We start from the raw sequence: 14,414 nt of genomic DNA, 5'->3' as shown, positions 1-14,414 counted from the left end.
GTTTACACTTATTACTGTCACGTGCACCCGGGTACTATGAAAAGCTTTATTTTGCATGTTACTTGATCAAATCAGATGATACTTTACATTTGCATAATCAAGCCAAACTCCAGTACAATAAGTGACAGGGTAAGATGCAGAATATAGTTCAACTGGAAATGGTGCTAAATTTACTGGTAGAAAAGAGATTTAATGGTAAGATGATTGTATTAGATGACCGGAGATCTGTCTCTGGGACCAGCACACAAGGAGTCTCCATGCTCTAGTGCCATCTTGGAGGGAAGTCCATGATCTAGTTTAGTTAGGACTAGCTAGACCTGTTGGGGATTACCATTGCCTAAGATTTGTGTAGCATGCACAAATGTTGTCTTGGTGAACATTCAAATGTGAGCCGTTTCAGTTTCTGAGGAGCTGCAAATGGAACTGAATTTTGCAATCATAATATCCCCAATTTCAATTTGTTGGAAAGACGACCATTGATAGTTCAGCTGAAGATTGTTTGGCTTGAGGCATTGTCCTGAGGAACTCGTGCAATGATGTTCTCGTGTTTAGATGATTAACTTCCAATAGTCAGAGTACTGTCCTTTGTGTGAGTTTTAACTCCAAAAAAGCAAAATTGTTCTGTTGATTCGTATTCTTTTTATGGTTTTACCATAGCTCCATTGTGCCACATTTGATAATCAGAGCTTTCACTCTAGCCACCTCGTTAGAATTAATTTCCTTAGTCCACTTTTGCATCGAGACTTTGAGGATTGGTGGAACATTCACTTGGGCTTCAGTGAACAGGGTATCGTTGGGTATGTGCTCTCTGAATGCATTCTCCATGACATTGTACATTACTTTGTTGATTGAAGGCAAACTAATTGGGTGATAACTTCTAGGAATGATTTGACCTGCCTTTGGATAGGACGTTCCTGGATAGATGACTGCAGCAAAAATGCTGAAACAATATGACTAGAGGCATTGAAGACTTCAGTGTTACTGATGTGATGTTGCCTGGTGCACTGTCATTGCTGTCAGCTGTTTTTGTTTTTGGTGCCATGTGGATTGAATCAAATTGACTAAAGATCAGTCTCTGCAATGCAAAGACAGAAAAAGTTCAAAGTTAAATCATTCCAGACTCAAGATATAAATATATCGACGTTTCATTTAATGCATGTGAGACAATAGACAATAGGTGCAGGAGTAGGCCATTCGGCCCTTCGAGCCAGCACCGCCATTCAATGAGATCATGGTTGATCATTCTCAATCAGTACCCCGTTCCTGCTTTCTCCCTGTGAGCTGGGCTCTGCCATCATTGAAGATGGGATATTCTGGAAACAGCCCCCAATTTACAAATTACCCACCAACATTTATCAAAGTGTAAGGTACAGATGCAATTCAGTGGTTTGGGACTGCAGTTGTCCTTGCAATTTTATTATTCTGTTCTTATGTTGCATTTTTAATGAACTGTTACATTACATTTACTCAAATACCATCATAACCATAATGGCACAGATTAACACCACCATCCCCTTCCTTTCTGACCTCTGCATTGTGTCCCTTTTACATTCGTTCACTGCGATGCATCTTCTTTTCCACTTCCCCTGCTACCTCCAAAATGTGATGTGACAATTTGCTGCCTTCACCCCTTTTTGGGTTTCACTGGACGAAAGCCCATTTGTCCTACATCTGCTTTTACTATTTATTTATTTTTAGCTCTTGATAATGTCAGATTTTCATAATGCTCTTTGAACTACCTTCTCCAAGAGTTTCTTGCCTTAATGAATAAAAATTGAAGGGAAACTCTTTGGAATTTAATTCTGATAGCAATTTCATACCACTTAGAACTATATAACCAAATGGAATTGGCCCAATTGTGAAGAATGTAAAAATACATAGCATGCTTATAATAGTGGCAACAATATTATACACTTTTCCCTTCCTTAGAATTGCACATCCGGAAGGTGTGGCCTCATGGATGCTCTCGGCGAAATAAATTTAGGACCTTCCAGATAAATAGACTAAAGTTTGAAATAATTCGGACACCTGATTAATTTTGTTATTCATATTTAGATTATTTTTGGCTCAATATCAGTTGAATTAAAGTTTATTTGCAAAAGAGCTTAAGGAGTTGATTTATATAACTGAACTACTACAGGTAGAATTACTATCCAAGTTTAAGATGTATTTGTGGGCATTAATAATCAAAAAGGCTGATGCCAAAGTCCATGTTAACAGGAAGGAGCGCTCTGATGTTGCAAGTTCATGTAGATGTTACATTTCTATTATTTTCCAAGGCTGAATGTCGAACAGGATGCCAATGATATGTTACAATGCATCTTCTTTCTTTTAGCAATCCCTATGTTGAATATTTCTTCACCTTCATTGCCACTCTTTTCATTCTAAGTCTGCCACACAAGCAGAGTCCTTGGGCACATTGGCTAAGATCATATAGAACCTTGGAACAGGCTTAAGGGGGCTAGTGGCCTGAACCTGTACTTATTTTCTTACATCTCTTCTACATTTTCTTTAAGGCAGACTCTGCCAAAGTGGAACAAACATCATTATTGAATATTTGATGCCAGGTGCCAAGTATGTAAGCAATTCACTCATGGAAGAGCAAAAGCACAGAGCTGATAAATCTGAGAAACAAATATCTGGGAACCAGAGAGAGAATGAAGGCAGAATACATGAATTCTCTAGCAGGAGGTGGTAGAAGAGAAAGAGAAAAAGTGACTGATGGGGAACTTTGCCCAGCACCTCCAAATTCATTCATGTCAGTACACTTTGGTATGTTACTCAACAGTAGCTGTGTACAGTGCCCTCCATAATGTTTGGGACAAAGACCCATCATTTATTTATTTGCCTCTGTAATCTACAATTTGAGATTTGTAAGAGAAAAAAATCACGTGGTTAAAATGCACATTGTCAGATTTTAATAAAGGCCATTTTTATATGTTTTGGTTTCACCATGTAGAAATTACAGCAGTGTTTATACATAGTTCCCCCATTTCAGGGCACCATAATGTTTGGGACACAGCAATGTCAAGTGAATGAAAGTACAGATGCTCCCCACCTTACGATGCTTCGACTTACGATATTTCGACTTTGCGATGATGCAAACGGCAGCGACCCATAGTGAGCCGAGGCTCGCTTCCGGCCATGTGATCAGGTGTATTGAATGCATTTCGACACGATATTTTCAGTTTCTGATGGGTTTCTCAGAACGTAACCCCTTCGTAAGTTGAGGGGCACCTGTGGTCATGTTTAGTATTTTGTTGCATGCCCTTTGCATGCAATGACTGCTTGAAGTCTGTGATTCATGGACATCACCAGTTGCTGGGTGTCTTCTCTGGTGATGCTCTGCCAGGCCGGTATTGCAGCCATCTTTAGCTTATGCTTGTTTTGGGGGGTAGTCCCCTTCAGATTTCTCTTCAGCATATAAAAGGCATGCTCAATTGGGTACAGATCGGGTGATTGACTTGGCCACTCAAGAATTTACCATTTTTTAGCATTGAAAAACTCCTTTGTTGCTTCAGCAGTATGTTTGGGATCATTGTCTTGCTGTAGAATGAACCGTTGGCCAATGAGTTTTGAGGCATTTGTTTGAACTTGAGCAGATAGGATGTGTCTATACACTTCAGAATTCATTATGCTATAACCATCAGCAGTTGTATCATCAATGAAGATAAGTGAGCCAGTACCTTCAGCAGCTATACATGCCCAGACCATAACACCCCCACCACCGTGTTTCACAGAGGAGGTGGTATGCTTTGGATCTTGGCCAGTTCCTTCTCTCCTCCATACTTTGCTCTTGCTATCACTCTGATATAAGTTAATCTTTGTCTCATCTGTCCACAAGACCTTTTTCCAGAACTGTGGTTGCTCTTTTAAGTACTTCTTGGCAAACTAACCAGGCCATCCTATTTTTACAGCTAACCAGTGGTTTGCATCTTGCAGTGTAGCCTCTGTGTTTCTGTTCATGAAGTCGGCTGCGGACAGTGGTCATTGACAACTCCACACCTGACTCCTGAAGTGTTTCTAATCTGTCGGACAGGTGTTTGGGGGTTTTTCCTTATTATGGAGAGAATTATTCTGTCATCGGCTGTGGAGGTCTTCCTTGGCCTGCCAGTCCTTTTGTGATTAGTAAGCTCGCAGTGCTCTCTTTCTTCTTAATAATGTTCCAAGCATTTGATTTTAGTAAGCCTAAGGTTTGGCTGATGTCTCTAACGATTTGATTCTTGTTTCTCAGTCTCATAATGACTTCTTTGACTTTCATTGGCACAACTTTGGTCCTCATGTTGATAGCAGCAATAAAAGTTTCCAAAGGTGATGGAAAGACTTGGTGCTGAGAGCTCTCTTATATCTGCATTAAGGAGGCAATTAAACACACCTGAGCAATTACAAACGCCTGTGAAGCCTTGTGTCCCAAACATTATGGTGCCCTGAAATTGTGGGGTGGGGGGGGGGGGGGGGTGTATAAACACAGCTGTAATTTCTACATGGTGAAACCAAAATGTATAAACATACCCTTTAATAAAATCTGACAATGTGCACTTTAACCACATGTGATTTTTTTCTATTACAAATCTCAAATTATGGAGTACAGAGGCAAATAAATAAATAATGGGTCTTTGTCTCAAACATTATGAAGGGCACTGTACAACTCAAAGTGGAGCAGAGACCCAATGAATCGTTAGTGACTTAGGAAAACAAATAATCACAGTTCTGTAAATATTTTCTTCATAAAAGAAAGTTTTGTTTTTTTATCATGCTTTCTGCATATTTATTTCTCTTTCCAGTTTACCAACATTTAGGTAATTTGGGTAAGACAAGTTAGTAGAGATGAAAGGGTCACTGTAAATTGGAGAAGCTAAATTAAAGTTTCTCTGTGCATGTTGATGTATATTTAGCTGATGAGCTATAACTAAATAAATTAAATGGCCATGTTGATGGGTGTTTTGAAATCCCAACACTTTTTTTAAAGGCAATATTATATATGGAGAAACAACCTTGGCACACACGACTCTGAATGGATCAAGCTATTATCATCCAGACTGGTCTCACGCTGCTGCCCACGTTACTGCCCCTCCTATCCGACTGGATGCCAGCACTCCCAACTACCTCATGAGCTTGCTCGCCAGGTATGGTTCTATAACAGGCTAAACAAGAAAATCTTTATCCTTTACTACCACCCTCATGTTGAATTATCTTTCACTGAGCTGTGATCAATTCTATTAATAAATAGAATATGATTTATTCTGCTCGTTAATTGAAATGTTAGGAAACTTATAACTTAGCAAATGCATTCTTAAAATTTTGATTGGTGCATATGTAAAAGTGAGAATTTTTGGTGTAAATTGAAAATGCTGCTCACAACATGAGAGTAATTATCCATGCTTAAACGATAAACATTAAAACCTATTTTTGCTGTTCAAAACTTAAAAGTTACAAATTGGCTAAGCCCATTTTAATGATCAGCCCACTCTTGAGTAAATCTTGAGAACCAGCCATCAGGACTGGATATCCTGCAACAACTACCAACTTCTGATTCCCATGGACTTTTCCTCTATCTACAATACACAACAGTCAGATAGAATATAGTACACTTGCTTGAATGATTACAGTTCTAACAACACATGAAGCTTGACACTATTCAGAATAAAGCAATCTGCGTGACTGGCACCCATTCTACCACCCTAAACATTTATTTCCGCATTCATAGGTACTATCTTCCTCACTTGCGAGTTATGTTTCCAAAGACTCCAATAATTGAGTTATGTTCACAACAAAGAAAGATGGTTGTGGTCTTCAAGGGCCAATCATTCCAACCCCAAGGCTTCACTATAGGAATTGTCATGGTACTGTTATTCGGCCAATCATCTCCATTTGGTCTGTGACATTTCTTCCATCACAATAAGCAAAGATTGCACAATGTTCAACTCCTTTGTAATATATTAGCAAATGAAGCAGTGCATGACTGCATAAGACGTGGATTGAAAATGACAATTGGCAGCCAGGCAATGACCATGTCCAACATGAGATGGTCTAACTACTCACCCTTGACATTGAATAGAAATGCCATCACCATGTTCTACCCCATCAAAGTTCTGTGAACTACCATGGACCAGGAACTCGACTGGATCACATCAGTACTATGTCTGCAAGAGTAGGTCAGAGGTTGTGTATTCCATGATGAGTGAATTGCCTTCTAACACTCAAAGGCTAATCCACCATCTTCACAAAGGAGCAGTGTGATGAAAGACTTTCCAATTGTGTAAATGAGACCAGTGCCAATAACCTTCAAGAACCTTGACACCATCCAGGACAAACCAGCCCACTTGATTAATTCTCCTTCAATCTCCCTGAATATTTATTCCCTCCACCAGCACAAAATGAGTGGTGTATGTAGCATGCACAAAATATTACTTGCCTGGGCTTCTTTGACTGCACCTTCCAAGCCTTTAGACTTTAGAAATACAGCGTGGAAACGAGCCTTTCAGCCCATTGAGTCTGCACAGACAAGCGATCATCCCGTACACTAAGACCATCCTGCACATTAGGGAAATTTATAATTTTACCAAAGCCAATTATAACAGGTATAACAGGTATAACAGAGCTTTATTTGTCGTTCGGTACCGAAGTACCGAACGAAACTACATAGCAGTCATAGAAAAAAAAAAAAAGAACACAAGACACATAACCCCAACACAAACGTCCATCACAGTGACTCCAAACACCCCCTCACTGTGATGGAGGCAACAAAACTTCCACTCTTCCCCACGCCCACGGACAGACAGCTCGTCCCCGACCGACCCGCTCAGTCCCAGCACCGGGCGCTGAAACGTCTCGCGGCCGAACCGGGCGATGAAAGGCCCGCGACCAAGCCTTGCGCAGCTAGGTCCCGTGGTCGAGCCGCACCGGGCGATGTCAAGTCCGCAGCCGAGCCGCACCAGCGATGAAAAGCCCCGCAGCCGAGCTGCACCGGGTGATGTTAAGCCCCGGAGAAAACCCATTCTGTACAAAACAAATTCTGTACAGGCGGCACCCGTAGTCAGGATCGAACCTGGGTCTCTGGCGCTGTAAGGCAGCAACTCTAACACTGTGCCGCCCCTTCCTTGACCTCTTCCATCAAAGAGGACAGTGATAGTAAGCAAAAGAGAATGCTGCTACCTACAAGTTTCCATCCAAGTTACATACCATCTTGACTTGGAAGTAGTGTGTAAGAGGGGACTGCAGATGCTGGTTTAAACTGAAGATAGACCCAAAAAACTGGAGTAGCTCTGCGGGTCAGGCAGCATCTCTGGAGAGAAGGAATGGGTGATGTTTCTGGTCGAGACCATTCTGCAAACTGGTTAGGGTTAAGGGAAACAAGAGGTATAGACGGTGATGTGGAGAGATAAGAACAATGAATGAAAGAAATGCAAAAAAGTAACGATGATAAAGGAAACAGGCCGTTGTTAGCTATTTGTAGGGTGAAAATGAAAAGCTAGTGCTGTGCCTTGGGTGGGGGAGGTATAGAGAGAGGGAATGTCGGGGCTACCTGAAGTGAGAGAAATCAATTTTTAAACCACTGGGCTGTCTGCCCAAGCAAAATATGAAATGCCGTTCCTCCAATTTGCATTTAGCCTCACTACCACACCTCCATCCCCCACCAGGAAGGCCTTAAAGCCCTCAATTTCTTCCTCGACCGCAGAACCATCCAATTTCACTCTACTACACCTAGCGGAGCTAGTCCTCACCCTCAACAACTTCTCCTTTGACTCCTCCTACATCCTCCAAGTTCAAGGTGTAGCCATGGGCCCCAGCTGTGCCTGCCTCTTTGTAGGGTACATTGAACAACCCCTGTTCCAGGTGTCCACTGGCCCTATCTCCGAACTCTATCTCTGTTACATTGATGACTGCATCGGTGCTACCTCCTGCATCCATGCAGAACTCATGGACTTCATCAACTTCACCACCAATTTTTATCCTGCTCAAATTTACTTGGAACATCTCCGACACCTCCCTCCCCTTTCTTGATCACCATCACAGGAAATAGACTATTGACTGAAGTCTATGACAAACCCACTGGCTCACACAACTATCTCGACTACACTTCTTCCCACCCTGCTTCCTGCAAAGAGTCTATCCCCCTACTCCCAATTCCTCCGTCTATGCCGCATCTGCACCCAAGATGATGTGTTCCATACTAGGAACGTCTCGACCCGAAACGTCACACATTCCTTCTCTCCAGAGATGCTGCCTGCCCCGCTGAGTTACTCCAGCTTTTTGTGTCTATCTTCAGTTTAAACCAGCATCTGCAGTTCCTTCTTACACATTGGACATCCGAGATGTCCTCATTCTTTAAGGAACGGGAGTTCCCTTCTCCCATCATAGATGAGGCCCTCACTCGGGTCTCCTCAGTATCCCGCAGCTCCACCCTTGTTCCCCCTCCCCTGGTCGCAACTGGGACAGAATCCCCCCAGTCCTTACCTTCCACCCCATCAGCCGTCGCATACAACAGATAATCCTCCGAAATTTCCGCCACCTCCAACGGGATCCCACCACTAGCCATATTTTCCCATCTCCACCCTTTTCCGCAGAGACCATTCCCTCCGCAACTACGTGGTTAACTCATCCCTTCCCAACCAAACCACCTCCTCCCCAGGTACCTTCCCCTGCAACTGCAGAAGATGCAATGCCTGTCGTTATACCTCCTCCCTCGACTGTCCAGGGACCCCGATAGTCCTTTTACGTTCGGCAGAGGTTCACTTGCACATCCTCCAATCTCATCTACTGTATCCGTTGTTCAAGATGTGGGCTCTTATACATCGGCGAGACCAACCGCAGACTGGGCGATGGTTTCGCGGAACACCTTCGCTCAGCCCGCCTGAGCCTACCTGATCTCCCGGTTCCAGACACTTTAATTTTCCTTCCCATTCCTACACAGACCTTTCTGTCCTAGGCCTCCTCCATTGCCAGTGAGACTACATGCAAATTGGAGGAACAGTATCTCATATTTTGCTTGGGCAGCTTACAGCCCAGTGGTATGAATATTGATTTCTCTCACTTCAGGTAGCCCCAGTATTCCCTCTCTCTATCCCTCCCCCACCCAAGTCTCACTAGCTTCTCATTTTCACCCTACAAACAGCTAACAATGGCCTGTTTCCTTTATCATCGATACTTTTTCGCATATCTTTCATTCATTGTTCTTTATCTCTCCACATCACCGTCTCTATCTCTCGTTTCCTTTATCCCTAACCAGTCTGCAGAATAGTCTTGACCTGAAACGTCACCCATTCCTTCTCGCCAGAGATGCTGTCTGTCCCGCTGAGTTACTCCAGCTTTTTGGGTCTATCTTCGGTTTAAACCAGTATCTGCAGTTCCTTCCTACACAGGTCTAGCTGAGAACATGTAATGAAGATGGTGGTTGTGGGAGTGTAACAATCTCTTCTGCATGATTATTGATTAAAAGCTTCAACAAAATCTATAAATTTGTTGCGGGATATTAGACAAGAAAAACAAATGTACATCATAACTCGGCTGTGAGGAATTATTTGTGTTGTCAATTATACTTGAATTGAAATAAAGTCTCATGCCCAAAGTATCTAATAACAAGAACACTGCTCAAATACTGTTATTTGATTTATTTTTCGTAGTGATACTATTAATGTTGTTGCCTCGGATCATCGTCCATTTACTATCAAGCAGAAAGCTGTCGGAAAAGAAGATTTTACCAAAATTCCTCATGGTGTAACTGGAGTGCAAGACCGAATGACTGTCATCTGGGAGAAAGGAGTGGTAGGGTTAATTTTGTACAATTACAAATAATTTTGTATTAATGTTGATTATTCTTACATTTGTATTGAAAATTTTGGCTTTTCACACCATTGCTTTTTTTTTTAAAGTGAATTTTGTTTCATGGAATTTCTTTCTCATTGTTTGTTCACTGGTATCACACAGAAATTGCAATGATAAGATCCTGCCTGACATCTCTAAAGTCATAAAAGGGGGGTGTTAACAAATGACTGCTACATATCTTACTTTTCTATCTTGCTGGAATTTCTGAAGAATATGTTTTGGGTTCTCCTTAGTTAATAGGTTGATTTATGCAGTGGATCGATTCTTACCAGTTATCAAATGGAAGGTGTAGCAAAAAGACCCACTTTGCAGAGAGCTGAGAGAAAAAGGCTATACCTGCACCCCGCACCCTCCAGCCCACCATTCCAAAACTGTCTGCGTTTGGTTTCAATATAATATCCATACCTAAAAACATGCATTTCTGGTTGATAACTCTGCATTGGCTGCATTCTTCAACCTTTTCAAAATAGATAACAGCAATTCACCAATGCTTTTTCAGCAGTAAATCCAAAAGTCTTGGTCTCTGCGATCTAAAGATACGGACAGTGATGATCTTGGAATTTTCAATACTTATGTCATTCCCTATTCTCAATCTTGGAGTTGTCCCACTTCTAGTGTAATCATATTCAGTACTTCCTACACTGCAAACAACACATGGAAAATTATTCCGCAATCGGCCTCGATGGGAGTTGAGGATGATCATTTATTGCCAAACACCTGCACATAAGAATTTCATTGTTCTATCTGGGGCATATGACAATAAAACACTCTTGACGCTTGACTATTGATATATTGACAGTTTCCATTGTAGAATCATTCAGCTGTTAACTATCTCCATGTCTGCAAAAAATTGAAAATGGGAAGTGACCAAATCAACCTGGCATAACATTGACTATGTTTGTGCCTGGTTTCCACATCTGACCTCTTTCTTCCCTCCTCTCTGCCACACCCCCTCTCACTGCATCAATGGCTATAGCCAAGTGGGTGAATGGTGCTCTTTTATTGTAGAGAAGGCTGATGATGGCTACGAAGCACTACTTTGAGCAGCTGTGAGCTTGGGCGGACTAGCTTTTGAATATGGAAGATAGACACGAAGTGCTGGATTAACTCAGCGGGTTGGACAGCATCTCCAGAGAAAAAGGAGGGGTAATGTTTCGGGTTGGAGCCCTTCTTCAGACTGAAAGTAGAGGGGAGGGAACTGGAGATAGGAAAAGCCCAGAACAAATCGGGGCCGGCACTGATGACCACAGAAGAGTGGAGCCCATAATGGCCCATTGTTGGCTGGGGAAGCTCTGGTGAAATTAGATCTGACTTCTGTCGCCAAGATGACACAGCCAGCAGGAGGTGGGTGACACACCTTAGTGAAACTTTGTTTACCTGTTCAAAAAGGGCAGAAAAGCTGATCAGGAAGAGATGTGTGTGTTGTTGCCCGAGATTGAGCCTGATTTGGGCTTATCGTCCATATTGGTATTTAGGCCCTGGCATAATTGGTTGTCATTTGCTTGATTGAATTGAGCTTTTAGCTTGTTTTGGAATTCTGTTTTGTCATTCTTGTGGTCTTACAGAGATCGTACTAGGCCGCCTTGTACAGTGCAATGGCATCTTTCTTAAAAGCCTCAGATTTGTTCATCGTAGAGTAATCTCCCTGTTCATCCAAGGTTTCTCCTTAGGATGGACCCGAATTGTCTTTGTCGGAGCGCAATCATTAATGCAAGTCTTGATAAAATCTGTGATGATTAAGGTTTGCTTATCAAGACTGGATGAAGTCTTAAACATGTTTCGGTCCGCTAACACAAAGTAATCCTGAAGTAGACAATCGGCCTCCATGGACCACTGCTATAATACCCTCTTGGTGCTTCATGCTTCAATTTCTGCAGGAACAACATGATCAAAATGAATGAGAGGGATGGAGCAATAAGCATACTTGAAGAATCCATTCATCTCGTGGTTGCTGACTACATGTTGGATTTTCTAAATACATTCCACAAGTCATCTAATTAAGGATGCTAATTATTTCTTGGCTATCGACATGCCCTGCAAATCTGTTTTTCTTCCCTTTCTAAGCTGTGATAGTCCTTTAAGAGTTCCTTGCATTCGTAAATTACTAGCTCCTGAATTGCTACACAATTATTTGTGTGGAATATTTGGTCCTCTTCCTACATTTATTGATGACTTGTTCAAGATTATTAATTACTTTTTCAATGAGTATAATCCGTGCACATCTTACTACTTGTATCAGTGACAATCTATAAAGACAGATTCTATTAGCTATCCCTTAACTGATATTCTCTCCTTGCAAAATTTCTTGAGCAGAAAAATGGGTAAGGTATCTGCAGAGCTTCAGATCATCTGTACCCAATATTCATTTTTACACGGTGAACTCAGAAGTAGGATTAGAAAAAATATTTTGTTTTGTTTGGAATTGATTGAAAAGAATATATGTTCTTTTTCAATCCCTTTTTACATTAGGCTTAATGGTCTAGGTTTTTTATTTTATTTTTCACAAAGTCACCTTTCAATAGACAATAGGTGCAGGAGTAGGCCATTCGGCCCTTCGAGCCAGCACCACCATTAAATATGATCATGGCTGATCATTCTCAATCAGTACCCCGTTCCTGCCTTCTCCCCATACCCCCTGACTCCGCTATCCTTAAGAGCTCTATCTAGCTCTCTCTTGAATGCATTCAGAGAATTGGCCTCCACTGCCTTCTGAGGCAGAGAATTCCACAGATTTACAACTCTGACTGAAAAAGTTTTTCATCATCTTCGTTCTAAATGGCCTATCCCTTATTCTTAAACTGTGGCCTCTGGTTCTGGACTCCCCCAACATTGGGAACATGTTTCCTGCCTCTAAAGTGTCCAACCCCTTAATAATCTTGTATGTTTCGATAAGATCCCCTCTCATCCTTCTAAATTCCAGTGTATACAAGCCTAGCCACTCCAGTCTTTCAACATATGACAGTCCCGCCATTCCGGAAATTAACCTAGTAAACCTACGCTGCACACCCTCAATAGCAAGAATATCCTTCCTCAAATTTGAAGTCCAAAACTGCACACAGTACTCCAGGTGCGGTCTCACTAGGGCCCTATACAACTGCAGAAGGACCTCTTTGCTCCTATGCACAACTCCTCTTGTTATGAAGGCCAACATTCCATTGGCGTTCTTCACTGCCTGCTGTACCTGCATGCTTCCTTTCAGTGATTGATGCACTAGGACACCCAGATCTTGTTGTACGTCCCCTTTTCCTAACTTGACACCATTCAGATAATAATCTGCCTTCCTATTCTTACCACCAAAGTGGATAACCTCACATTTATCCACATTAAACTGCATCAGTCATGCATCCGCCCACTCACACAACCTGTCCAAGTCACCCTGCAACCTCATAGCATCTTCTTCACAGTTCACACTGCCACCTAGCTTTGTATCATCTGCAAATTTGCTAATGGTACTTTTAATCCCTTCATCCAAGTCATTAATGTATATTGTAAATAGCTGCAGTCCCAGCACCGAGCCTTGCGGTACCCCACTAGTCACTGCCTGCCATTCTGAAAGGGACCCATTTATCCCCACTCTTTGTTTTCTGTCTGCCAACCAATTTTCTATCCATGTCAGTACCCTACCCCCAATACCATGTTTCATGCTATATATTTCGAGAATTGACCTGAGTTCAGAAAAGGAAAAGGTTGGACAGAGGTGTACTTTGACCCTGCTTTCAGCATATTATCCTGTTGAGTACATTGATAAAAACGTAGATGCCACTGCATATTATACCAATCACTGTAGAATGCAGAGAGAAATATAAGAATATACATAATGCAATTTTAAGAGTCAAGAATGTTTAATTACTCTCAGTACAAAAACACGAAGAAAAACTTTTTTTTGCAAGCGACAATGAATACAATTTGATATTTTCAGGTCGGTGGCAAAATGGATGAAAACTGTTTTGTTGCTGTGACTAGTTCCAATGCTGCAAAAATTTTCAATTTGTATCCCAAGAAAGGAAGAATTGTTCCAGGAGCTGATGCTGATATTGTTGTGTGGGATCCAGAAGCTACAAGGTATGTTTTTGGAAACATGCGAGTTTTGATTTTTATCAGTCAAGATTTTTGTGGTGACTACAGTGGAAATTATCTGCCCCAGGAATGCTGATGAACTAGAAGCATTGATTGTTGCTGGAAACAGTTCCTATCCATTATACCATTAATCCATATGTAGATGTTTTCTTTTGGCAATAATCAGTTTCGGGAGAGGAAGATTTTGGGGTTAGAAGTTTAGGTTATGACTTATGTGCAAGGCTCTTTGCTGTTTTATACTGATGTGCTAACCTGCATTGTGCGCTTAAAAACCTGCATTAAACCAGGCCCTACTAATTTGACCGTGCTATCATTTTTCCTCATTGCTACATTTTATTCATTATCCATTAGTTAAGAGGCATAATTCGTTCCACTGAATGATAAAACTGAATTGTTTAACGTGGCATTTAACTCCAAATAAACTGGTATATCTTAGGGTTTTTTATTTCTAGATTACAGATAAGGAAATCACACATTTCTTGAACAGTTTTACTTTGCATTTTGTAGTAAGA

At 41.6% G+C, this 14,414-nt stretch overlaps 1 protein-coding gene across 1 annotated transcript in view; it reads left to right on the top strand.

Annotated features, from left to right (window-relative positions):
* The window catches only part of dpysl5b (dihydropyrimidinase like 5b), a 51,473-nt gene that overhangs the window by 24,813 nt on the left and 12,246 nt on the right, over positions 1–14,414 (top strand). The window contains exons 7-9 of the mRNA XM_078399361.1: positions 4,970–5,126; positions 9,624–9,765; positions 13,745–13,887. Of these exons, the coding sequence (XP_078255487.1) occupies positions 4,970–5,126; positions 9,624–9,765; positions 13,745–13,887 (442 nt within the window). The remainder of the gene's footprint in view (positions 1–4,969; positions 5,127–9,623; positions 9,766–13,744; positions 13,888–14,414) is intronic.

Source organism: Rhinoraja longicauda, chromosome 5 (assembly GCF_053455715.1).
Source record: "Rhinoraja longicauda isolate Sanriku21f chromosome 5, sRhiLon1.1, whole genome shotgun sequence".
NCBI classification, from domain to species: domain Eukaryota; kingdom Metazoa; phylum Chordata; class Chondrichthyes; order Rajiformes; family Arhynchobatidae; genus Rhinoraja; species Rhinoraja longicauda.
The sequence above is the reverse complement of the archived record's forward strand: the minus strand, read 5'-3'. Positions and strand labels throughout refer to the sequence as shown.